Raw genomic sequence first — 27,638 nt, 5'->3', positions numbered from 1 at the left:
GAATTGAATTTGACCTTTGGTAAACATTGGTTTCCCTACTTTAGCACAACTTGCTGTTCTCTAACAAGAAGCTGAATAGCAAAATTTACCACCTGTATTTTTATTTTTTTTTTACATTTCCAAAAATGTCTACTTCCATGTCTTTCCATATCGCTATTGCAACCTGATGCTGACTTCCCTCTGAGAATATCCATTCCGAAGCCCTGCAATGACGACGCACTGTTGATCAGTTGATAGGCGTTGTCTTGTGGTTATCATAGTTCTGAGGTTCTGGGTTTAAATTTCATCTTGGGCCTTCATGTGTGGAATTTGCATGTCCCCATGTGATTGCGTGGGTTTTCTCTCCTTCCTACATTCCATAAAAAAAGAATGTTTGGTTAATTGAAGACTCTAAATTAATTGTCTGTAGGTGTGAAAATAAAATTGGGACTTAAAACCATCATCATACATGCCATCAGCATATCACGCCAGAGGCTGTACCTCAATTCAGCCAAGCCCAAATAAATCAATAAATAAGCCAAATATCCACCAGAAGTTAAATGTGATTGTGTGTTTGAATGTGGACTTGCTATCGAAGCAGTAAAGACGCCGGTGGTATCCAAGTACATTTGTTCATCTAGATGACTGAACTTACCTTCTGTTAATGACGTTTTGTACATTTCTACTATCTCTTTTTGTTCCATTACTTTTGTCTTGATGCAACTCTCGGTGAGCAGCTATTTGTAAACAAATGACTTGAATTTGGATCTCATATGACTGGTGCCGTGCATTTGAGTCCATCTGTTCGTGCTTTTTGATAAGCAACATGGAGTGAAGATGTAGACCGCTACAGTAGCTTCTCACGCTTGGCGTTAGCTGCCAGCTGCCATATGCTTCTCACTTTTGATCGAAAGATACAATGTTTTATTTGCGGATTATGGTTTTCATTCTTTCAAAATTGTTAATTGAATAAAGAGAGTTTCAAGTCTCAATTAGTACACATAACAAAGTCACATGAGCCCCTTTCAGACCAAACAAGCCAAGAACTTTGAATTCCTGCTAGCAGGAGCTCCTGGTAGTAAGAACTTGTGTGTGGCCCACTGAGGCATCCTCACATTTTGTGAAAAAATATGACCTGACGACGAGTCCCCTATATGAACCTTGTCCGTTTCCATAATGTCGCCTGAGAAAAGAACTGAGCGTTAATATCAAACATTAAAGTCAGGCCAAAAAAGCAAATATAAATTTAAACATCATAAAATATTTGATTTTGAGGGCACAACGTGAGCTATTTCTGACATCAAAGACGTGCAGATTGATTTTGAGACAGCAACTATTCAAAGTGAAATGCTGTCACTTGGCTCACACTTCAAACACATGCCGCATTCAAGAACCAGCAGGAAAAAAGCAGCCTCATTTAGCTTCAAAGTCCTGAAAAGAGACACAGTCACACTTGAAGCACAATGTGCTTAAAATGCAAAACACTTTTTTTTAATCTGCCGTTTGGCTTGATATCTGTCCAACAATTTTCATTATTTAAGAGCAGAGATCCTTCACACCGTGCAGTCGAGTTTAGATTTCTAATAAATGGGTGAAACTCGAACAGCATACACACTAAAATGATGCGACTAGGGCAAATCTTAAAGTGAGCCTGAATGTGGGTAAATGCGGGCATACCAATGCATATAAATTAAAAAAAAAGTCTACGCTGTTCAAATCCAAGGTTTTTGTCATATGACGTGACAAACATGAATCCTTTCAAAATGTTTTCCACATTACTGTGACCTGCAGTATAATGTGCACAACTCAATTGAATTTAGCAAAACAAACAAACATATAAACAAAAAAGGCTTTTCTAGGGGGACAGCACAAATAAAGAATTGAAATAATATGGTTGCAGAAGTGTGCACACCCTCTTACAACTGCATTTTGGCTGTGTTCTGTTCTTCTTTTCCCATGTTTTTCACTATGGTCCAGTGACGCCAATGTTGAGTTTTTTGCCCATACTTTCAAAAGTTAAGTTTGGCACAAAGACAACATTGCTCATGACCACAAGAACACCATACCTACAGTGAAGCATGGTGGTGACAATTTTTCTTCAGCTGGAGGAAATTGTGAACGGTTTGAAATAGCAGCCAGTGTTAGCCATGCTATTAGCTTCTGCTTGGAAAAGCAAAAACAATCCAAGCCTACCAGAACAGCTACAATTTTTTAGAGGTTAATCAGAGGCACTTTAAAGGGTGGCAGGTGTGCGCAGACTCCAATTCAGCTACATCCCTGTTATAGAAGGGTGTTTACACTTGTGTAACCATATTATCTCAGTTTTTCATTTATACTCCCCCTCTCTACGATTTATTATTATTTTTTAAATCAGTTGAGTGTTACAGATTATTGGTCATGTTAATAGTAGAAGTTTTGAAGTGATTATCTTTGCCTCATTTTTTATGTATCACAAAAACAACATTTCCACATTATACTGTATAGCCTATACAGCAGGGATGGGCAACGCATGAGGCCCTTGCCCATGCTCGGAGTGAATCTCAATTAATTTTGTAAAATAAAAATGTTTACAGTTGCTGAATCATTGAAAGATGTAATGCCAGTGTTAACCACGGGATGGCAGACATTGCTCACCAGCCCCAACAAGCCTGAAGCTATAATTGTGAAGAAGAGCATGTCATGGTTGCCACAACATGAGCACAACGTGAAATCTGCGGAAAAAAAAGACACTTGACAATGGAGACCCCCGTGGAGACACAGACCGTGAATGGCAAAACATAATTTACAAGATTATAACGTCAATTTAGCTTTATTTGTTTATCATTACATTAATTTAGAGACCTAAATAGCTTCATGTAACACGACGTGATTTGTACTGAGTGTGTGAAGTTATGCTATTATCTCCCTGCATGAATTATGAATAATTTCCTTTTCAAAGAGCACAAATATACTGATAACAAAAAAAGAAAAATCTAAACCAGTACATTGAATTTAACAGAGCGCCCCCAAGAAAACAACGGACAACTGTAGCTGCTTGTGCTGTGATTGGCCAGCCAGTGTGGCTTTTCAAAAGAATTGAATTGCAATTCAAACCCATCTCCTTGTTTTATTTATCTTCCAGAATCTCACCTTTTTTTTTATTCAATTATCACAATCAACCATAAGCAAACAAAAATGAAAAAAAAAACTAATCCAGAGCTGTGCATTGTCACTCACGGGAGATTCTATCAGCATCAGGGTGTCAAATTAGCTATGCGTTGTAGCCGTGAACATTCATTCCTTACGCAAACCCAGAGAAAATCGAAGATCATCAAATTTTACCTGAACTCGGATAGTAAACACAGAAAATTGATTGCCTGAAAAGTCTGTCTCGTTTGGGCTCTCTGAAGCACCTGAGGCTAACATCATTGGCAAGCTGAAATAAATTTTAAACTTTTAATTACGTAGTTGCACGCGCATATGGAGAAATTCGAGCCAACTAAAGATCCTTTGCATATTTTGTTTTGATTGAACGCTACAGACATACAGTAAGTAATGGTAGACCATTTTCTCCCTGCAAAATTGGTCAGACAGTTTCTCCTTACACATTCAAATTGTGTCTTCCCTGCAGATGATAATGCACAGACAACACGGTATGATAAAGGAGCAGAGATACATAAAGTCACTCTGCTGCGTAATGGAGAGCTAATGTGTTGCTGTGTTGCTTGCGGTTCCGAGGAGACAGGAAGCCTCCTCGAAATGGCAGATGCAAGCTTATGGAAGCTTATCAAAAGTCCAAATGTACATGCGAGTACACAACAGCTTGTAACAGAGAGGACTGTAACCAAACAGCAAAAGTTGTTATTCTGCCAAGTTTCCAGTCGGCACACAAGTAATCATGATTTTTAATCAGTCTATTTGAATTTGAGTGTTAGCACAAAATCAACAGCTGTACGTCAGTGCTTTCAATTATTGAAGGCCAGCGACATCATAATAACTCGCAATGGCTATGCATAATTGAGCACATTTTTCGCAGGATGTAAAGCAACAGCTTTCCACCTTCAGTGCTTTGAATGACTGAAGGCCAATGACATCCTACAATGAAGTTTGCCCCAATTTAGTCTCCTTTAAACATGGCCTTCTTTTTTTTCTTTTTTTTTTTTTTTTTTTGGGGAAGAAGCATTGCTACAATCTTTCTATGGCGAGATGTGGGCTACACCCGAGACCGGTGGCCAACCAATCACAGGGCACATATACACAAAGAACCATTCACACTCAGATTCACATCTACGTACAGTCTTCACTGATCCCATCCAGTCATTTTCTCAACCGCTTATCCTCATAAGGGTTGCAGGTGAGCCGGAGGCCACAGATAAGCTTCAAACCCAGAACCTCAAAACTGTGAGAGAGCCGTGCCAACCACTCAGGCGCACAGATGAGTTCAAATTCAAAAGCTGACAAGCGCCATTTTGCCATAGAGCCACGCGTATTGGCAGACTGCCTATCACAACATCGTTCGATGTTTTATTTCCTAACCCTGAAAAACCAAATCTAAGTAAAACCTATCAAAAACAACAGTTTTTTTTTTTTTCAGAAACCAACAACTGACACTGACGATAATTTTGATTGGTCTTAAATGTGAGCATAAAATATAACTTTCAACTGCATTAAATACTGTTAATTGCGTTACTGCTTTGCAAATTTGTACGCAGGTCTGAATATGTCCCGGGCTATTATTAACCGACACTAACTAGTCAAGCCAAAATTAATACCCCTCGTCACTGCTTTCAGTATAAAAGTACAGAACTACCTGTTCCACTCTGACGCGTCATGAATTTCGCAAGATCTCTGTGTTAAAGAGACCCAGTCGTGCTGCCAGCTGTGTCTGGCACTCAAACACCAAGAAAAAGAACATTCGCATAGAGTTACTAATACTCAACAAAATCAGCATTTTGCACTTACAGAAACCCCCCGTATGTGTTTAGACGCTGCAATCTGCTGGCAGTGGCGATGTGATGCGGCAGACACAAAGAGGTGCTACATGAATCATGTGATCCTCCATCACCATAAAGACTAAGAACATGGCAAAATCCATAGTGTGCTTTATTACGGTGCTGTAAATCTGCAAGCATTTGCTTTGTTTTCCAGTTTTATGGATCCAGATGCACACAAAACTGGCCATGTGCGACAACAGCGTCTGTTTTTAGCCCTTATGTTATTTAAATTCCTTTCATGGCCTCCTTGAGAATGCCATCGCTTTATATCTCACTTTGATTTTGTGTCTCAGTGATGTGTAATCATTGTCATCACTCATCCACAGTGCTGGACACGAGTTTTCAATGAAAGAGTAAAATTGTAAATGTGGGTCAGCGTGTCCAGACTCCAGAGCAGGAGAGTTAATTACGGAGGGGTGGCCCACAGTAGCTCAGTTACAGTGTTTATTGGGGCTCCTTTGCTAGTCTCTATTTTAAAGCCTGAGACAAGAGGTCACTCGGGGAACAGAGCCTGACATGGAGATCTAAAAGAACATGAGCTCTCAAGTGTGAAAAAGCCTGTTCACCGCTACACAAGCAAATTCTATCAAGCATTTAACGAGTGCTTTGGACCTATAAGGATTAGGTTCTCATAGTGGATGACTACAAATAATGAGAAAGGGCACCTGAAAGTCATTCCTAAAATATTTTAAGGGCTTAAAACACTGAAATGATCATAATCTGGTGATGGCATCGTCATTTTTTAATTTTGATTTTCTTAATTTGACGTTCTTTTGCCGTTTTGAAAAAAAACAATGAAAGTGCATATCAAAAGTTCACAACTTAAAGTGGAAGTCAACGCCCCAAAATTCTTTAAAATATGTTCCACTAGTCTAAACATGGCAGTCTGATTAATAATGTGTTTGTGTAATATGAGTTAAGCAGCAAAATCCACCGTTTTTATCCATATCAGCATGTGGTCATTTTGTCACTTGTTCTCAACTGAATATGACATCACAGTGGTTCAGGGTTCAGGTAATAACCAATCACGGGTCACTTCTCGGCTACCCTCTGAGATGGCTAAAAACGGGTGGCTTTTCCTGCTAAACTCATATTACACAAAGGCATTGTTAACTCATTCACTGCCATACATTTTCAGACCCTCTTTTACCCTAACATTGGGGGAAAAAAAAAAAAAAAAAAAAAAAAAATATATATATATATATATATATATATATATATATATATGTATATGTATATATGTATATGTGTATATGTATATGTATATATATATGTATATGTATATATATATGTATATGTATATATATGTATATGTATATATATATGTATATGTATATATATATATGTATATGTATATATATGTATATATATATACATATGTATATGTATATATATGTATATGTATATATATATGTATATATATATATATGTATATATATATATATATATGTATGTATATATGTATATATATATATATATATATATATATATATATATATATATATATATATATATATATATATATATATATATATATATATATATATATATATATATGTGTGTGTATATATATATATATATATATAAATAAATTCCTGGGACTGAATGGGTGGAACAATGAGTTAATCAGTTAATGAGTTAATCAGAATGCCATGTTTAGACTAGTGGAGGCACATAAAACATACTATTTTAAAGATAATTTTGGAGTTGACTTCCCCTCTAAGCACCTTCCATGACTGAAGACCAATGAATTCTTAGAAAATAGGAAATATCGAAAGTAAAGTATATCCAAATATCAGATTTTTCTGACTATATGTCACTCCGTAGTATAAGTCGCACCAAACCAAAATGCAACATGAAGAAATCGCATTTTTGGGAGGAATTTATTTTACAATAACTGAGACCAAAAATGCTATTTTAGCATGCAGCATCCGCCACAAGGACTTACAATTTACAATACAATAGCCGTCCAGGATATTCTGTCTTTGGCCACAGTGGCATGCGGGATTTTACTTGTAGTTAAGGTACACCATTTTAAACAAAAAAATGGTTTTTTTTCCATTGTTAAAAGCGGAGGTTTTGAATACAACCACACCTCGTTCTCTGCCGTCAACATGATTAGGGTGTGAGGATTTTGGGTGCCAGTCCCTACTCTAATTTTGATATATGTATATAAGTCGCACCTGAGTACAAGTTGCAGGACCTGCCAAATTATGAAAAAAAATGTGACTTATGAAAAGTCATAATATGTTCAACACACCCAAAAATATGAATGAAAAATGCCTTTAATGGACAATAACTAAAGCTTTATGTATGAAAAAATATGAAATAATGACTCATGAAGTGGATAAAGCAAGGAGCGAAAGAGGGATGGAATTTTCCTAGTTCTTTTCTGAATTATATAGTTTTTATCGCTTTTTTTTTTTTTTTTTTAATCAATTGGCTTGCAGTTGGAACTTTCTATCAAATAGCATAAAAAGTATTCAACAGACGGCTATTGGGAGGCTTGTTATAAGCCTTGAGATGTGAATAAAAGCTTGCATTGTGGAATCCGGTCTGCTCGGCAACACTCAGACCAGTTGGGGCAACATAAGCGCAACATCCTGTCAAAAGTCAGGCCGGCGAAATAAAAACACACCAATATAATAAGAGTTTCATCACACTCCATTTGGCCCTAATATCAGTGCTACTATTAAATACGCCACAATATGGCCCAAGAAAGTGCAGTGAAACTGTGTTATGCTCATACTTTTATTTTTAAGGGCTGAATTTTGACAGTATGTGTTTCGCATGTAGCCTTTGTTTTGCAGAGCACACCGCGAGTGTTGTTGCTTTGAGTTATTCATAAAAACTTGCATCGTGGGTTACACCTTGCTGTCGGCTGGACACTTTATACACAACTGACAAGATTTTTGGGATGGACGCAAATCGAATGGAAATGAATGGCTGACTCATGTTTAGTTTTGTTTTTAAATACAAAAAACGAAACAAATGTACAAAAATCATGACAAAATTTCGAAGAAAAAAAATGGTAGAAAACAGAAATGATATGAAAACTCGGGCACATGAAAATCGAGGTAAATCGACAGCTTTTCAACTTCAGCGCTTGCAGGCCAAGGGCATCATAAGTCCTCGCAAAGAGTGGCTACTTCAAATGTCACTTCCCTTTTTTTCACAGGAAACATCATGACTGTCATTGACAGTCCGCCTAACAACTTTTTAAACATGAATTCAAATTAAGTGGATAAATGAGCCTTAAGGAAATTAGCACATTCTTGTCTTGTAACTTGTGGATGTAACAACTGTCTGGGAACATGCTGCCCCAAAGGGGTTACGTAAATGAAATTTAAAACGCTAGCCCATTTGGAAGTACATCACATCAACGGATCCTCCACTAGGTGAAATGATAAGTGATTCACTTTCGAGAAGTGTCTTTTCTAGCACAGATGGTCTCATTAATGTTAACATTTTGGTAGGGCAGGAAACGTGTGGGCGCTAGAGAGGAATAACTTGTGCTGTAAAACTTGCATTTATAGTTACAACTTTTTAAACTTTTGCTAGTCTCACATTGAATTCAACAGAATTACAGTGCAGACATCGGTGACAAGCAGGGATTAATATGACTGGCGGCTCATGAATGACTGCAACATGGCTCCAGTGGGCACTGAGCAGGCTGGTCACGTGTCTTTTCAGTGTAAAATGAGCTTTTAGACTGGAGAACAAGAAGAAAAGGAAATAAGACATTGAGAGGGAAAGTAATGGGGTGAAGCAGACGACGAATAATTTCCTCTCTAACAATACACTTAAGTTATGCTATTAGCCGCATGCACTGCCTTAATCATACAGTGTGTTACATTACCATTTGTGCCATGATCACACTGTAATTTTCCCTCGGCTCTCAAGTCATCCAAAGGCAGTCTGTGCACGTGGCACCCTATATAAGCCTTCGAGCTCAAACTTAATAGCGAAACAGTTCACAAGCATATTTAACTTGAAATGGAATTGCACTCACAGTACAGTAAACCCCCTGACCATTCAATTTTATAACCCTTTAAGCAACAGATATTTGAACAGATATCGAAATATCACAAAAGCTGTAAATTAGCTGAGGGTCGTTTTTAAAGGAAAAAGACAAATAGGTGAATTTATAAAGAGCGAATTGTGAATAGGCAAGTCACAACTTCAATAAATAACAAAAAGGTGATTTGCAGATGTCGCTTTCTTTCCTGAATTGTCATGTATAACGTCAAAAGGAAGTTAACCACCGTAACCCATGAGAAGAAAGCATTTTATGTGCAAAACGGCCTGTATGGGCATTCAACTTATAAAGTTACGGTGCGTTTTGGGGGAAAACATTCCCAACACTGAGTTCATTAATGATGTGCAATGCTGTGAAGTAATGTCAACATTGGTTTGAGCCTTAAACTTAATAAAAAGTGGCAATCTTCGCTATTTCTCCACTCCACACCAGGTTTACGATCATTCACGCCAAGCAACATCAGTGTTTTGGCGACCTTTAGTTTTGCCGCAAAAGTAACATATGTTGTTTTTACGAACCCAAACAGCTGTTTCTCCCTTTTCTCTCGAAAGACATGTACAGAACTACTGAGGCACATAATCCCAGGCAGCAGGTTGTACTGCAAAAAGAGCCCACCAAAGTCCACTACATCTGGCTGCAAGATATGTAAAGCAGCTTATGACATCAAATCATCAAAATAAAACATCAATGCTTTTAAACGTGAATGTCTAGCCTCTAATGGGAATTTTTTCGTACCATTAATGGGGAGGTCACTTCGAAAAACAGACCTTTGGGTGAGAGCACAACAAGCTCTCATACGAGTAAGCTGCATAAATGCATAAACAGTCTATATTGTTTTTCATTGCTACCAAACCCAGCATGGGAGTTCTAATTATTGCACAACGGAACCGCTACTCAACCTTGTAGTTCATTTTTGATGTCAGTGTTGTCACAAGACCTTATCAGAGCTAATTTCAGCCAGCATTAAAGGATTAACTTCACTTTTTCCTTTGGCTTTGTGCGACATTTTCTTTTTAGAAGCAAGGATGGTCCTGAGAGAAAAAGGTTAATGGGAGGAGGCATCGGTATTGACCATCTTTCTGTAAACAAAACACCTTGACTTCAATCTTCCGGGATTAATGTTGTGCAGCATATGCAAACCTGCCTGTGCTGTTTGATGTCATTTGATTTGACACCAAGACAATCAATGAAATGCTTAACACTAGATTTCCATGTTATATTACGAGTGGAGGATTCTTTGACAATAAGGACAATTGAGTCAACATTGACTCTTTGTTAGCTTCTCGCACAAGCTCCACCAACTAACTGCCGTATAGTTATTTGCAGATAGAGGTGGGCATTTTCTGCAGCCTGTCATTCGTCAGTCCGTCGTTTTTCGTGACTAGCTGAATTGCAATCGTCAGTCTGTCAATCAGTCCGTCAGTTAGTCCGTCAGAAGTCCATTGGTCCGTCAGTCGATCCCCAAGAAAACGTCCGAAAAATTGGTGTCCGCCAGTGATGGACTGACGAACCATCACTGACGGATGCAGTTAGAGACAATTACGCAGACAGATGAAAACTCGCTTTAGTCATTTTTAAAAGGTCATTCACCATTCATCAATCGGCAGCAAAACGGGTGTCCGTCAGTGCTGGACTGACAGACCAGTCCGTCAGTCTGATGAACTGCCCACCTCTGCTTATTTGTGAACAAAAAGTAACAATGTGTACACTATAAGTGGGTTTTTATGCTTTAAACTACATTAGTGGTTGATTTCATTCTAGTGCTTCCGTTTATTTTTGGGGGATAATCTGTTAACATCTGATGGAAGATCCCTGATGGTCTAGTGATTAGAATTTGGCACAATCCCCACCGGGATTCAATTTCCAGACAAGTAACCATGTTCTCCCTTTTAAATCAAATTAAAAACAATATGTTGGGTCCCAGCTCAAGTGGTGCATCAATCATTGCATGCATATGGGTTTCATCTGGTTTTCCATGTGCTGTGTAACACAAAATGTACAACAGATCATAAATTCAATTTCCCCTTAAGGGATTGCAATGCATACAATGAGCTTAAAAAAACAACAAAAAAAACTCAAATTAAAAATGTAATTTCTGTCCATGTTTTATGATGGCAAGTGTTTATGACAAAATTTTAGGTCATCAACAGAGCAGATTCCATTCAAACTTGGAGGTTCCTGTCTATATGAATACGGTAATCCCAAGGAGTGTGTGGTTCTAATGTCTGGTGATTCTTGTCAGGGGGACATATCCACAGCAATGTTGTTCTGGTTTCACAGTAATCACTCACACCAAGCTGTCGAAGCCTTTGTGGCATTCTCTTCGTCCAATTAATTAGGGCCTTAATAAGCGCTCTGAGAGGAATGCAACTCGTATGTGCAGGGTGGTGACAGAGCCAAAGGCGTCCTTGCGCAAATGAGGCCAAATTCTTGCCACTGTGGCCTTTAATGAGAAGCGAGAAGTATGGCACTGTCAAAGAAACTTCAGATTCACTTACATTTGTAAAACACAGCACAAAGGAACAGATAAAACCCCACACAAGTTAGACATACAGTGTTCCCCAGCTATATCTCTCGTGGAACATGTCTGGCAGTATACCATGGAAATCACAACTACCTGTGTAGTGTAGACATCTGAGGTTTATAGGGATGGGTTTTTACGCTATACTAACTGTAATGACACTTAATAAATGCATTTTAATATGTTTAAATGTCAAAAAGCCGTCATGATTCACCTTTTTAAGGTCATCTGTGTTTTGGCACTAACTTTTGAAAATATATTAAAGATGATAATTATCATGATGTATTCAATGAACTGATTTCTACAATAAGTCAGTGGGTTCAATGCAAACTGATGGCATAATTATGAATGAAATATGATGACATCAAACACGTCAGCAAAATGCAGAATCTACCTGTCTGCGCTTGGATCAAATCCACCAAAATCGTGTTACACCAAATGCGCCACAACTTAGACCTGGCTTCACCTGGTCTAAAGTCAAGTCTACTTTCTGTCACCTAATTGTCAGGTGTGCCGGCGGCGCGTGATAGAAAACGCCCTCTGTGCATCGGAATGCACAGCGAGACAAAGCCAGTATATCATGGTATGCTGGGTCTGAGGTGAGAACGTTCACAATCATCGGTTGGTGTCCCGCCAATTTTTGTGGTATAGAGTTGTGCTTGTACCGGTAAATTTACATACCCTGGCATAATCTGTGAAATATTTTTTGAGCTTTGTTTTGTTTAAAGGGGGAAATCAACCCAAACATATTTTTTTATGTTCCCAACAGGCCCACTAGTTGAAACACGCCATTCTGATTAATATTGCGTTCGTGAAATATGAGATATACAGTTAATTATTAAGCATTAAGTATTAGTAAGTATTAAGATTTGAGCAGCAAAATCCACCCGTTTTTACCAATCTCAGGGGGAGGCCATCAAAACTACTCAGGGCTCAGGTAAGAACCAATCACGGCTCAGCTCCAGAAAACAGGTCAGATTGGTCGTTACCTGAGCCCTGAGCACTTGTGATGTCATTTTCAGTCAACAGAACTGACAAAATGGCCGCCCGAACCCCCACAGAGATGGCTAAAAACGGGTGGACTAACTCTGCCACCAACGCAATATTCATCAGAATGCCTTGTTTCAACTAGTGGACTTGCATAGAACATATTCTTGAGGAAAAATATGTTTGGGTTGACTTCCTCCTTAATGATTGTGTAAAAATGCCTTTGAGTAAATTAAATAATTTTATTTCGCCCGATCACTCATGTTTTTGCTTTTTTTTTTCCTAAAGAATGGTATACATCTTGTAAATCCTGCCAGGGAATGTAAGCTTATGAGCACCAACTGTAATATCCAAGCCGAAACAGAACTGTGTGTAAAATTGTCACTTCTACCCCTCTGGTGAGTTGAAAGTGACAAGATTAAAGCGATAAAAAATAATTATCTGATTGCTGAATGCCCTGTCACTGCGTTGCTGCAGTGTCCCTCTTTTGCCGGGTTCTCTGTAAAAGGCCAAGATGATGGTGCGATATTGCGGTATCTCCGTGTAAAAGAGGCTCAAGACCCTAAAAGAAAAGTTTTATTAATCACAGTCCGCTGAGATACAAAAGTACTGCTGAACTTGCGGGTGCCAATTTGTCGGCTGCATCATTGGCTGTGCCTGAGCGATTAATCTTGGCATGGTGAACGGTGGTGGCATCCTCCCCCCTGCATCAAGCAGATGTTGTAAATCCACTGCAGCCCTCACAGACAGGTGCCCTCCAGTCACTCTTTTTTTTTTTCTTCTTTTGTCTGCTGCCTCAGTAATGGCAAATTTCCGTTCCTGGAACGCTGAGGGAATGAAGCGGCACACCGTCAAGCTTCTATCATCTCCTCATTACAAGGTTATACAGTCGAGGCTAGTTGACCAATCACCTCAGAGGGTGGGATTTTTTTTTTTTTTTTTAACCATTATGTTGAGTGCCGTCATAAGTGTTTGCAGATGTAGACGGTGAATGAATGCACAATGGAAGGAACCCATGCTGATTGTCAATTTAAGGCAGGATGTGCAAAGTCTGGCACGGGGAACTTTTGCGGCCCAAATAACAAGTGCCAGGAAATGTTCAAATGTCATACTGAGTATTTGCAGTACATGCAAAAAGTCATGCACAAAAGTCCAAGAGCTTGCTTTACGCTGTGCGAATCTCAGCTGAAGTGTAAACACTAAACAAATAATTGCATGTTGTGTATTTAACCAAACACAAACAAAATAACTTATGACAGTCTGCTTTCTCAATGCTAACACTCAATGTACAACACCATAAAGTAGATAGACCATAAAAACTATAACATGGCGAGCAGTGTAGTTACAATAACCTATAAGGCAAATGTTTACTGAACACATGGTGCAGCAACACGTCGACAGACAATATAACAATACTCAAAGGCATAGAGTATATTACTTTAAAAACAACTGCCATTGAAATAGTTGAAAAACAGCTAATATTACAGCATCTTACTGAGTCATTTAGTTGTGAAACTCTTTTTGGATTATGCATGTCTGTAATTTACTGCCCCCTCGTGGCCAAGGCGTGCACACCAGAAGGAGCATATTATCAATGGGCATTGAGGCGTGAGATCATGATAGACAAGTGTTTCTCTATATTCTATTTTACCATGTTATACTCTGTTTTGTTTTGCTTTTTTATTCATTACATTATTGTACAGTTCTGTTTTTCTTCTACAAAAAAACTTTTTTTGCCGGTGTTTTTGGGGGGATGGACAGGATTAATGTCATTTCCATTCATTTTCAATGGGCAAAGATGATTTTGGAGTGTTTTGAGTTACAAACATGTCACAAATTAAACTTGTAAGCCAATGCACCACTGTATTTGCTTTTTCTGTATTGAACTGAGAGCTTGGCTGTTCTTTCTTTGAATCTAGTTGAACTCAAATCTCAACCGACATTGGGTTGGTTTTAGTGTGATCACTCAACAAAAGATGAAGAATATCAAAGTGGCCTCGGCATCCTTCGCAACAATCAGCTACATGTGGTTTTGTGTAAATAGTTGTACTAGCGACCCACCCCCCCACACACACACACATAATACATAATACCCTTACAAACAGGCGGCATCCAACCCGTTACGGCTCTGACACTCACCTAAAGGTGGAAAATTTGTGGGTATTAATTTGTCCTTCCATTCTGTGTCAGTTATCATTCATACAGGGAACAACGAATAAGGGGCTTAGATAATCCATTTTTGTTTGTTTTTTAAGAGCATTATTTGGATTAAGCTCATATGCTATGTAAATAAATGCATTATCTGCCAGTGCTCTTCTCCTTCAAATCAATCTGTACCCTCATTAAATGTGACTGATCAATTAGGAGATGCTATTCCTGAAGGATGAGCTGCTCATCCTTCCAGCCAGCTCCTAATCTAAGTTCATTGCACTGCTTGACTGTCTCAGAACAAATCTATGCAATTTTTTTAACCGGAATAATACAGCAGTCTAACCCCAAAGGATAGTTAGATAGATTGTTAGGATGCAATGTTTCTCTTTGCTGTCAGCTTCCATCACATGGAATTGAGGCAAGACAAATGACCTGTCAGGGTTCGTGAGCTTCTGGCCATGTGGCCGTTTCCTGTATTTGCCATTTCTACAACACAACAATAATTCAATTTATTTCACGCAAACAGGCATTTCCAGACATTCCTTTTGATTGTGGCCACACGCGGCTTTCGCTGATTTGATTAACAGAAGAGCTCCTCCTGGGCGTAAGAGACTGCAAATTAATTTCTGTTGAAAAAGTGTTTGCAGCTGCCCTAGTGTACGTTCCGGCTCGGGAACACTGATAAGGAACTATTGCATTATCTCAGCTGAAGCGCCGTGGTATTTACTTGTCTGTGTATGTAGACTAACACTGCAACTTCAATATAGTTGGAGGCCACAATGACTTTTTAATGAAATAACATTAATAATGCAGCATGTACACATATCAAATAGTGTTGTTGCCGGCTTCATTCATCCTGACTGTCATGAAATCCGTGCAATGAAAAGAGGCAGCTGCATCCTTCGTCAGGCAAATGTAGCTGAGAAGCTTTGAGGTCGGCTCGTATTGTATAGGTTTCAAGATTGTTTACGCTTTGGTCTTGCGTTGCACAACATTTATAACATAGCTCTGATAACATACAGCGGGGCAGTTTAATAGGCTAATGTTTATGGAAGATTGAAATTTGAGCGACGAAGGAGGGCGAGGCTATAAAAGCCAGGATGTAATATCACTAAGGGAACGGTAAAGGAGGTGAATATCAGTAGCTGTAGCTTGTCTTTAAATTCTCAAGAATACTGGCTTCATTTCAAAGTAAGAACCCTACGGATTTTAAATAAGATCATAAATGGGATAGGCAAAGTAGCTTAGGGTAACTACCAGAATAGTACATACAGTATTGCATGTGTTAGGACCTACTGTAAAGCAGTCCAGTTTGTGGTCTAAAGAAGTACCGTACATCATGACAGCAGCTATGGAAAGCTACATCTATGTTCTGGTTATGCCTCCTGGCAGCATGATTTGGCTCAATGCAAGACTGGCAGTGAAACAGGAGTTCACAACATTCAGAGGGATATTCTCCCACCCTATTAAAGTTAAAACTACAACAATTGATTGTTTTTCACATGGTCGATGAGGGATTCTTTTCATTTGATTTGCGCGGATCAAATTTCAAGTGGACGGGCATAATTTTCAACCTACTTTTTAATGGAAGAAGCCCATTGATTTTGAATGATAGGTCATAGGTGCACCTCAGTGGAGTTCAGGGGATATTCAGGCACTCCAGTTTCCTCCCACATCCCAGAACATGCTTTTTGTTGTTTCTCTATACAAAAATGTTCCCTGTGATTGACTGTTAACCAGTCCAGGTTGTACTTTGCCAATCTCGAAGTTAGCTGGGATAGGCTCCAGTCATCCTCGACCCTAATGAGGACAATCGGTATAATAAATGAACGGATAGGTATATATACTGTATATAAATGGTCGATAATAGCTCCAACGGTCACACTTAGTTTCTATTTGGTAAATGACAGTGCCCTTTATCCATTTATATTGTGGTTATTAATATCAATTTAGAAAAGAACAGACACAAGTTGAGATACTAATGTTATAATTTCACTTGAAGCATTGCTGTTTCTGGCAAGGGTTTTTCTTAAACAGTGGTTCATTACATTCTTGTGAAAATAAATAAATAAATAAATAAAATAAAAAATGAGTGGCCATATGTACAGGTAGGTCCTAGTGTGCAATGAAAATTCTCATTTCACACTCAGCTAACCTGGGGAAGGGAGAATGTCCTTGGACGTTTTGTCTAACCCCCTCTCAAGAATTCCCTTCCATCTATCATCATGAAAATCCACTTAGATGTAACAGTGTCCAGGAAAGAAGTGGAGCTCAAGCTTCTTCTGCACAGGGGTTAGGTTTGCCTGTCTGGATTGGTTTTTCTTAGTGGGAAGAATCTGAGAAAATGAGCCTGTTTCCCTCGATTTCACAAAAGAATTTTTTTTTTTTTTTTTTTTTTTTTTTTAGGAGAAGCCATTTTCTGTCACTGAGCCTCTTGATCAAGATCGATGTTTGCAGTGCCTTATGGAATTGGTTTGTGCGATAGTACCTCTACTTACGATATGGCACATTTCCATAAAGATATGATACGAAGTAAAATAGAATTAGGTATCATTGATGCTGATAAGAGTACTGATACTTACTTAGTGATAAAACATTTTGAGGAAAGGAAGACAATATTATTAATGTAGTTGTAGTTTGCAGCATTACCTGAGCCCTGAGCAACTGCGATGTTATTTTCAGCTGACAGAATTGACAAAATGGTTGCCCCCAGAGATGGCTAAAAATGGGTGGATAAAGTCTCATTCCACAAATGCAATGCAATTATCAGAATACAGTACTTTGTTTCAACTAGTGGGCCTGCATAGAAGATATTCTGGAAAAAACATGTTTGGGTTGACTTCACCTTTAACGAAAAGTAATGAAATAATTAAACCTAAAATTGAGAAAAAAGATTTCATTAACGAAATAAAATGAAGATGAAAATGCTTTTAACAAAATGAAAACTAACTGAAACTAAATCTTACATTTATAAAACCATAAATATTGAAAAACGTCCTTAGTTTTTGTCTTTGTCAATTAATATCAAACATGAGTTCATTTTAAATGTATTTATTTTGGTATTGCTGTACATCCATACAGAAGAAGACTCTACAAACGAATTAAAACTCACTGAATTTAAAAAAAAATCAAAGCGAAATAAAAACTAACTATAATGAAAAATCGAAAACTATTACAACACTGCAGTAGACTCACAGCGTGCTGCTCGCCTTGCTGAACACTTCCGTGTTTTCCCTTTCAGTATGAAATGTAATGTTAGCAAAGTGGCATTGGCCTGCACTGCAGTTCCAAAACAGCATTGGTGGAGCCACCCAGGTATACAAAAGAAGAAACAAAACCAGCCAGAAAATTGTCATAAGCATGTTTGTTTAAAAAAAAAAAAGAAATCACCAATGTAGGACTGAGACGATGTTAATGCGCAGTTGCAGTCAGAATATTTTCACCAGTTAATTTCACTTAACAAGTTTGTCTTTTTTTCTACTTTATATATATATATAACAGATATTATATAAATAAGACACCTTTATTTTGGCGTTGAAACGCCGGCAGCTTCATCTTCATCATTGACGTTGCCATCGACGTGAGTACACATTGTTTGTACAATATGTTTGTGTTATTCATTGATTTTGCACTCTCTTGATGTATTAAACAGTATGTTTAAGTGTGTTAAGTGTGTAAATGCTGTAAATGCTATAATAACACTTCTGCATGTTCTGTAACGTAACCCCTGCAGTGGAGTTGGGATTTGCTGTACATTAAAAAAAGACATGTTGAGGAAAGGAAGCTAAACAGTAGACCTCCTGTAGATATAGTTCAGTATGATCATCTGGTATACCGTGTGGTACAATTTTACTGTTCAAATCTATTTTGTTCTGGGTATCGATTCCAGAATTGGCAAGGGTTCTTTATTATCCCGGCCAATGCTAACTCCCTTCTTTAATCCTCAAATGTGTAGCACAACGAAAATGCAATACAGGATAATGATCATTAAGTATAACGTAAATGGGGATTGCCCAACCAGTCAATCACAGGTAACTGGTGGGTCGGAGACTGCTCCTAAATCCAGCACAAACATTTTTTTATCATTGTTATTATTATCAGAGAGGGCACGGTGGTCGACTGGTTAGCACGTCCGCCTCACACTTCAGAGGTCGTGGGTTCGATCCCGGCTCCGTCCTCCCTGTGTGGACTTTGCATGTTGTCCCCATGCCTGCGTGGGTTTTCTCCGGGTACTCCGGTTTCGTCCCACATTCCAAAAACATGCTTGGTAGGTTAATTGGACACTCTAAATTGCCCCGAGGTGTGATCGTGAGTGCGGATGTTTGTTTGTCTCTGTGTGCCCTGCGATTGGCTGGCAACCAATTCAGGGTGTCCCCCGCCTACTGCCCGAAGACAGCTGGGATAGGCTCCAGCCCGCCCGCGACCCTTGTGAGGACAAGCGGTATAGATAATGGATGGATCGATTATTATTAGATATTATGTGTGAGTGTGTGCTACAGCTTGCTCACCCTATCAGTCTTGTGTTCACAAAAAAAGCATTCATTTAATTGTATTTTTTTAAAGAAAAAGTAGGGCACCTTTATAAGTTAATAAAACCGCAATTCCTGTCCATTCAAATATGGTGCTCAGCTGAGCCAGCAGCCTGGAATTTTAGGTCACTAGTCAGCGGTCTGCTCTCCCAAACTGGAGACTTTGGTGGCGGCGTAGGTTCGATCCCCAAGTTGGTGGACGCCGCAGGGGTAAAACGCCACCATTACTCATATCCTCTGCAAATAGTGGATAAATGCACAGCTCCACTCTGGTAAAAAAAAAAAAAAAAGGTCGATCATGGGAGGTTGGCTGCTTGAAAAGTAGACCTTGGGTCAAAAAAGGGTGGGCACCCCTGACATGAGGGACATCTTGAGGAAGTAGCAGTGGGGGAAGTCTGACACTGGATCCTACATTTTACTATCACCGTCGATATCACACGGTCATTTAGACAGTTCTGAAACCAAACGCTGTCCTCACACCACCTTTTTAGCCAATAATGTTGAATAAAATGGATTGTAGGTAAGATAAAATTCATTCATTAAAGCGGAAGACAAGTCAAAAATGTTCTTTACAATAAAATGTTCAATACGCCTCCCGCTAAACTAAACATGGCATTCTGATTAATATCGTGTATGTGGAATGTGAATTAAGCAGCAAAATCCACCGGTTTTGATCCATCTCAGGGGGCGGTCATTTGACCTCTCACTGTCGACTGAAAATGACATCAGAGTGCCGAAGAGTTCAGCTTGCGAATGTCACAGTACCAAATTCAGTAAACAGGTGAACCGTGGTTCGTCGTTACCTGAGCCCTTAGGCACTGTGATGTCATTTTCAGCAAGTGGCAAAATGGCCACGCCCAGCCCTGACATGGATAAAAGCAGGTGAATTTTGTTGCTTAATTCATTGCCTTTAATCATAAAAATGATCACCCCCCCCCCCCCAAATAAAAAACACCCAAAAAACGTGCATGACACCCCCACGGGAGAGATGCTAACGGCAGAGGTTGATTTGAAGATGATTAGCTGGCTAATTTACTATTCAAACCCGCTGTGGACACTTTTCAAACACGCCACTAGTACTTACCAAACTGCACGTGCTTACTTCCATTGCGAGCCCTGGGGTTGGTTTTGTCATATTGTATAATTACTTGGGTCCAACAGACAGCATGAAGTCGCAGTCAACAAGTTACTTATTTATTTTCCACACTTCCCCTCCTTCACCCTTCCCAGCCTTCAAAATAAAAGCATTCCAGCAAACCAATACACAGCAGGTTTGCTACGGCGTATTTCCGGAAGTAGGGAAGACGCCAGAAGAAGTGCATGAACTCCGCCTTGATGTGCCAGCGTCATCCTTGAGTGCTGCGCGCAGCTTGACTCTACTCGTGGACACAAGTTGTTTTGAAACAGTCACGTTCCAAGTTGGGGGGCGTCGCTTCAAAAAGACAACAATGGATACCGTGCCCATTACACCCATAAAGAGACCGAGATGACTAGAAGATGCATTTAATTTTATTGCGAAAACGATCTGGAAGGGGGAACATGGGTGAGTCGCTTCTTCACACACACATACGTGACATAACACCCATGCCGCTGCCAAACTAGTTTGATTTGCAGCAGCAACGAGCTGCGTAGTGCATTCTCTCCTCCGTGTGGGATAAGAGCAGCAACAATTCCTGATGTGTGCGTGGCATTGGTTGCAGACCTGTCGCCAACAGCACAATGCGTCGGTCACGTGAATCAATGCGGTAGTTGTCGCTCACGCCGACGCGGGAGTAGAAAGAAGCCTAAAAAGAAGCTTTTCACCATAGGCTGAGATGAAATTTGGCCGCCTCGCGACCACGTCACATGCATGATTCCCGAGTAGTGTGCCGGACTAAAATCCACTTCCGGCCATGCTTAGTCCAGCCCTTTTTTAAAATTTGTCATCCCCACCCCCCGCCCAAAAAATGGCCATCCGGCCTTGTCGCAGGGTCCAACCGGTCCGGCCCCGGGGCGGACTGCCCAGCTCTGATATTGTAAAGACATGTTTGACATGACTTCCCATTTAAATAAGTAAATGCTGAGCTCATCTGAACCACACCACTGCATAGTGAAACAGAACTTCCCTAAGCACGTAATAAACCCTCCAGAGAAACTAAAAGCCAGGTGTGACGATATAAAGGATCTTACAAAAGTGTGTACAGGCCTCATGTTTTAGTAAATATTTCACTATTATCTATTCATTGGACAACACTGAAGAAGTGATACTTTATTACAATGTAAAGTAGTCAGTGTATAACTAATAAAATGTACATCAACTGCCCTCTTCAAAAATAACTTAACATGCCCTTAACTTATTCACTGCCATTGACAAATTTATTTGTCTTTTCACAGTACAGCCATTCAATCGTAAAAATGTGTTTATATTGTTTTTTTCAATTTTTTTCAAACGGTAGGGTAAAAGAGGGTCTGAAAATGTCTGGCATTGAATGAGTTAATGTCTAAACTGCTGGCAACAATAGTGAGTACCGTACAGAGTGAAAGTGTTCCAGTTGGGCCCAGCGATCCAGACATTAATGGCTGTGTTGAGTAAATTTGAGGCAACAGTACATTTACAGTGTACAAGCTATACACAAACTACTTTTTATTGTAGCAAAGTGTCATTTCTTCAGTGTTGTCCCAAGAATAAATAATAGCATGTTGACAAAAATGTGAAGGATGTACTTACCGTTGTGAAAAACTGTTGCGTGAGCCTCCCTATCGTTTACTGGCCATTTTCTTCAAACACATTCAATCACGGTCAAATAAATGAAGGCATTTGACGATAATCCTAAGGATGCGACATGCTTTGCATCGGCGAGTATCACTCTTGCTCCCAACTTTGTTTAGTGATTGAAGTCATTATATGCAGACGATTATGCGAGGCATTGAATAATGACACCGTGAAAGGTCAGAGCAGCGAAACGGACATCGAAAAAATGCGTCTCATTCTGCAGACTTTGCAGCCTTAATAATTGAATACTTTTTAAGGGCTCTGACTGGAGAAGGAGAAGAGCCTTTCTGTCTCGAAAGCTTTTAACTCCACTGTCGCACACCAAGTGAGTGAATGTTACTAAGCTACTGTATATTGATAGATGGAAGGTTCATATCCTTGATAGAGCTTTAGTTCCTGCTCATGAGACATACACAAGGCCCTTGTGGTCTCATAATCAGCCACGTTAAAAGTTCAGTAAAGAGGCAAGGTACCATAAGGACGGATGTTAGCAGGTTATAGATGTTTGTTCCAATTCAATGCTTTAAAGGGGACAAGGGGAAATTGTAATTCCTTATACATACCGTAAATGGATGGGTCTCTGGAGTGCCTGCCTGCCCACCCATCAAGTGTGAAATTACACAATCAAGTACATTTTTTGTGAGGTTGAGGGAGAAAAGTTGTATATGCGTGTGCATGTGAGTGAGTCATTCTGAACTTATGCCGGATTGTGATGTAACAGTTTACCTAATTTACATAACCATGAGTTGGCAGTTAGGCACAGCGGGGACCTTTGCATTTGGCTATGTATCTGCTGCATGTGCCACTTGATAGCCAAAACATGTAATTACACATTACAAGTGAGTGTAATTTGGAAGCTTGCGGATGAAGTATTGCCTCCCAGAGTGAAAATAATACGCTTCTACTGTCTTTATGGGAGCTTGCGGTTCATTAAATTTGGAAATCTATAAGTCGCCACACCCTTACTCTACCTGTAGTTGTGATATTAATAAAAGGCACACCCAACAGTAGAATTTGGTAGCCTTCCCAGATGGCTTATTTCAGCTAGGCAGGAGAAAGAGTTAAAAGTGTGCGATAATAATGATCAGTCCATTTGAAGTATGCTGCTAACCAAAACAGCAGCACCTTAATGAGCTAAAAAAAATAAGAGGAAGTCTGACATGATGAGGACACTGCGCCTTTAATGGCTTTAATTCACTTTGCATTAGAATCTGACATGGCCCTCCATAATTTTGCATAATTCCACATTTATGAGGATTCTACAATGACTCAGAGAGTTTGATGCGCGCTGTTCACGTATCTATGAATGAAATACATCTGAAATCCACCACAGATCTGTCTGCTTGCCCCCGATCAAATTCGATCAAATTCACCAAAATTGCGTTAGACCAGCTGTCTCTCTGCGCCAGCACTTAGACGTGGTCTGAGCAGGACTAAATTGACATTGAATTGTAGCCACCAAATTGTCACATCTCCAGCAGGGAAGCCCAGCTTGGCGGAGACGGCCGCCGGCACTTGAGCCTCGTGGCAGATGCGCCGTCTACGAAAATGCGGCCCCTGGTGTCAAATTTGGATTCACCAGTGAGGAAAAACTGTCACATGAGGATCCCATAACACTACATTACGTTCCCCACAAATCTCATATCGCAGACGTGTATTTGGTGTTACATAATCTGCTGGCTGCGGATATTTTTTTATGGAGCTAAATAGTGATGACAAGGCATAAAAGAAGTTAAAAATACACATAAAATGTCCAATTCTTATCCTGTCGCGCAACTATGATGCCACCTGCCTCAGGTGTAATTCATGACAGATGCCTTGCAAGAGGTCAAGCCAATATGCTTGCTAATGGCATGCTCTGCAGTACTTATCTATCACCATTACAGATACAGGTCACATCCCACAATGTCGAAGCCATAAAGTCAAAAAAGACAGTTTGGCTGAAGCTGGGTGCTGAGACTCAAGGGACCCATCTCACATCAAGGTACAGTACACGGAACACCATGCTACATGAAAATTCATTGAAATGATTAAAATGAGGCAATGTGAAATGGGAATTTAATGAGAAATCACTCGATTCACTTTGTGTGGCGTTTCAATCTACGGATGGGAGAATTGCTGCGTCTGAATCTTCTAAAGTCCCGTTTCCGTGCTAAGTGTCGACACATATCGATCAGCCACGAAGGCTAACATGTTCAAATCAAACTAGTTGACAGTTTACAGAGTAGTACATTCCATTTTGTTTTCATTCACATTTCGAGCATGGCGCTTCCACCCTAACCACTTTTTGGAGTAATATAATTCATCCATCCAGCCAACCATTTCCTATAGCGCTTATCCTCATTAGTGTCGTGGGTAACGGGATCCTGTCCCAACTGACATTGAGCGAGAGGCGGCGTACACCCTGGACTGGTCGTCAGTCAGGCGCAACACACATATAGCCTAACAAGGATTCACGTTCGCACGTATAGAGCAGGGGCGTCAAACCTGTGCTAATTACAGGCCACATCGTAGTTATGGTTTCCCTCAGCGGGCCGGTTATAACAGTGAAACCTCGAATGTATAATCACGATGAGTGGAACACATTCAGTTCACATTCGAGTTAAGGGAACAAAATTAAAGAAAAAAAAGGTTATATTTTGTGTAAACAGAAATAGATTTAATTTCACTAACCCAGCTGTCTTCGGGCAGTACGCGTGGTACACTCTGAATTGGTTGCCAGCCAATCGCAGCTAAAACATAGTACCTCGATAATGTAAACATTTTGAGTGAGTTTTTTTTTTGTGAAAAAAAATCTGCAAAATGAGTTACTGCAATTGAGGTCGGTTTCTTCTTTAACAGCTTTGTGCCATCCTTGATTGGTAATTTTTATGCAAGAGAGCCTTTTGCGCTGGAAAAAAAAATACAGTATGTGGATATTTTGCCCCCGCAGATGGCTAAAAATGAGTGGGTTAACTTTTATTTCACAAAACGCAATATTTATCAGAATGCCTTGTTCCCACTAGTGCGTTTGCATAGAACATATTCTTGAAAAAAATATGTTTGGGTTGACTTCCTCTTTAAGAGCATGTATTTTGCCCGTATTAAAAATAGCATGTTGCCATAATTCTGGTTTGTAAGTGCTTGGTCCTATGTGGCCCCTTACTAGCACTGCTAAAATATTGTGGCCCCTTCCAGCATTTAAGTTGCCCATCCCTGCCTTGGAGCATACTAAATTGTGCCTGTTGAAATTTGTCGCATTCATCTAGCTCTGTGGATGACTGCATAGCTTTATCCAGAGTCTGCATTCACTGTTACCTTGATCAGAGTCCGTTCTGCACAGCACTGTGATTAGCGAGTCTACGTTTGAGAGATGCGGCTTAGCTAAAGGTGAATTGCTTGAAGAGACACGTAGGCTAATCAACAATCAGTTCCACAAAATGGTCACATTTTTGACTCAATAGTCAAAATTTACATTCCTAATGGAAATGCTTACGACGCATACCAAGCCATTTTGAACATAGCAGTCACCTTTTGCTGCCCTTGGAATGTCTTAATAGAATTTGGTTATGTTTTGTCTACTTTTTGCCATTTCACTTGCAGGATCTCCAGGGAACTTCATATCTAATCCAAAATAATCACAAACTCTAGGTTTCTGCTTAATTCAGTGTAATTTACAGCTTCTGTGTGGATTTGTCAACGCACGCGCCGGCGCGCATTTGTCAAGTACACCGATAACATCGAAGCTTGCCTCGCAGACTGCTCGCCGGCGGATCTGCTTCATTTTTCATAACAGCCACGGCAACAGTAAGCAGCTTGAACTCTCCGTCCTGCGCAATACAGGAGCTGACCCTCCACTTGATCAATGTCTGTACTTCGGGACCTCCCACAGTTTGAGTTCAAGTCAACTTGAATGCAAACCTAATGCAATTCATTTCAATTCAAGATGTTATTAGGTGATTTAATCTTTGCGCTGCTAATTGATTTTGGCAGATAACCTAATCATTGTCAAGGAATATGTTCTTAAGGGGGTGACATATAGTCAAACATTTAGCTGCAGATTTGCTCTTATAGGCAGAATGGCTTCAGTGTGTGCCCGGTGACAGGATTGGCAGGGTGTAAGTTAACAGGCATAGGCTGCAGCTCACCCATGACTCTTTTTAGGACAAGTGCTATTGAAAAAGGATGGATGGGCTTCAAGGCATCTGGCTCGAAGCAAGCCTTACTAAATTGATAGAAAAAATATGAATAAAATGTTTAAAATGTGAACATGTGTTGATTTAATATTCTTTTTAGAACAACTCCTCTGATGTTTTTATTATTGCCCGGCTGAATGGACCAAACGCACATGTGGCCCAGGTGCCTCGGGTTGTCCACCTCTGCATTAGAGGCTTATCTTACCCAACACATGCACATGTGGCTTGCTCTTTAATTATTGTTAGCTTGTACGACAGGGACAGACTTAACAGAAAATGAGATACACCACTGTGGACTCTTGCCCCCCCCCCCCCCCCCCCTTAAGAAAAATCAATAGTGCTCCTTCTTTCAATTACATAGAGAGCAGGTGTCACTTTAATGCTGCATGGGGATTGTTTACCGGAATAAACAGCTCAGCACAGCATAAATAATTACCACTGTGTAATAACAATAAAATGGGGATTCGATCGAAGCTGTTGCAATTCATAATGCAGCAGTTTAAAATAAAAAGTACAAAGAAAAAAAAATTGTCAAAATTTAAAAGAATGATACAATGACAAAATACAAATGAATAAATGAATTATACCGTGTGTGTTTTTTAGAGCGTTTTTCATTCCACTTGCTGTCAAATTAAAGTAATTTTAGTGACTCAGTCCACTTACCGTAAGTTGTGAGATGGAGAAGATAAAGCCCCCACAGGTCCATCTCTCGGCGCCAAATGACAATCTTTTCACCCCCTTTGGAATAATAAACGCGTGGGAACTTTCACCTTGGACCGTGCAGTTAGGCGAAGAGACGTGGGTATCCACACACTCGCATTATTATTAATAATATGATTGCTGTTAGGAAAAAGCGACGTAATCTCCCCGAATCCTTCCCGTCGAGTCGTCGTTCGGTCGCCTTTTAAGGTGATACGATCCCATCAGTGGATCCGAGACTGTGACTGCTCGTTGCGCATTTGGAGCCGCGCGTATTACTGATGAGTGCAAGTTCCACCGCGCGCCTTCTCGTCCACATGTGTGTGTGAGTGAGAGTGGGAGGGAGAGTGGGAGTGGGGAAGCTGAAACCTTCTGCCGCTAGTCGAGGTGGCCGGACAAGTCGCGCTGAAGAAGATGAAAATGGAGGAAAATGTGCTTTCTGTCAATAGTCCATTGGCCACAACATTTTGATCGTTTTGGGAGGGGAAGATGCAGTGGGGTGCAAAACCAGCAGTTGAACCCATCCTTATGCATAACGTCAGCTTCAGACTTCAGCTCAGTGAGCGAAGTAGGTGTGGGTGAACTTTTGTGCTCAAGGGCTACATGTTATTTCTAAAACAGATGTGATGGACCAGGTCATTTGTAGATGAGGTGTAAATAAAACAGAAGTTGAAATGTGTATTTAAAGTGTGTTAAAGTGGAAGTCAACGCAAACATATTTTTTTCAAGAATATGTTCTATGCAAGCCCACTAGTTGACACAGGGCATTCTGATAATTATTGCGTTTGTGGAATACGTGTTAATCCACTCGTTTTTAGCCACATCCGAGGGCG

General features: G+C 39.9%; 1 protein-coding gene across 1 annotated transcript in view; it reads right to left on the bottom strand.

Moving 5' to 3' along the window:
* gfra4b (GDNF family receptor alpha 4b) overlaps positions 1-27,175 on the bottom strand; it is a 45,209-nt gene extending 18,034 nt beyond the window's left edge. Inside the window, exon 1 of the mRNA XM_086020144.1 lies at positions 26,770-27,175. Within this exon, the coding sequence (XP_085876270.1) occupies positions 26,770-26,812 (43 nt within the window). The 5' untranslated portion in view covers positions 26,813-27,175. The remainder of the gene's footprint in view (positions 1-26,769) is intronic.
* Positions 27,176-27,638: the final 463 nt, after the last annotated feature.

Source organism: Filicampus tigris, chromosome 2, assembly GCF_054856515.1.
Source record: "Filicampus tigris isolate MCC_2025a chromosome 2, RoL_Ftig_1.0, whole genome shotgun sequence".
Taxonomy (NCBI): Eukaryota; Metazoa; Chordata; class Actinopteri; order Syngnathiformes; family Syngnathidae; genus Filicampus; species Filicampus tigris.
The sequence above is the reverse complement of the archived record's forward strand: the minus strand, read 5'-3'. Positions and strand labels throughout refer to the sequence as shown.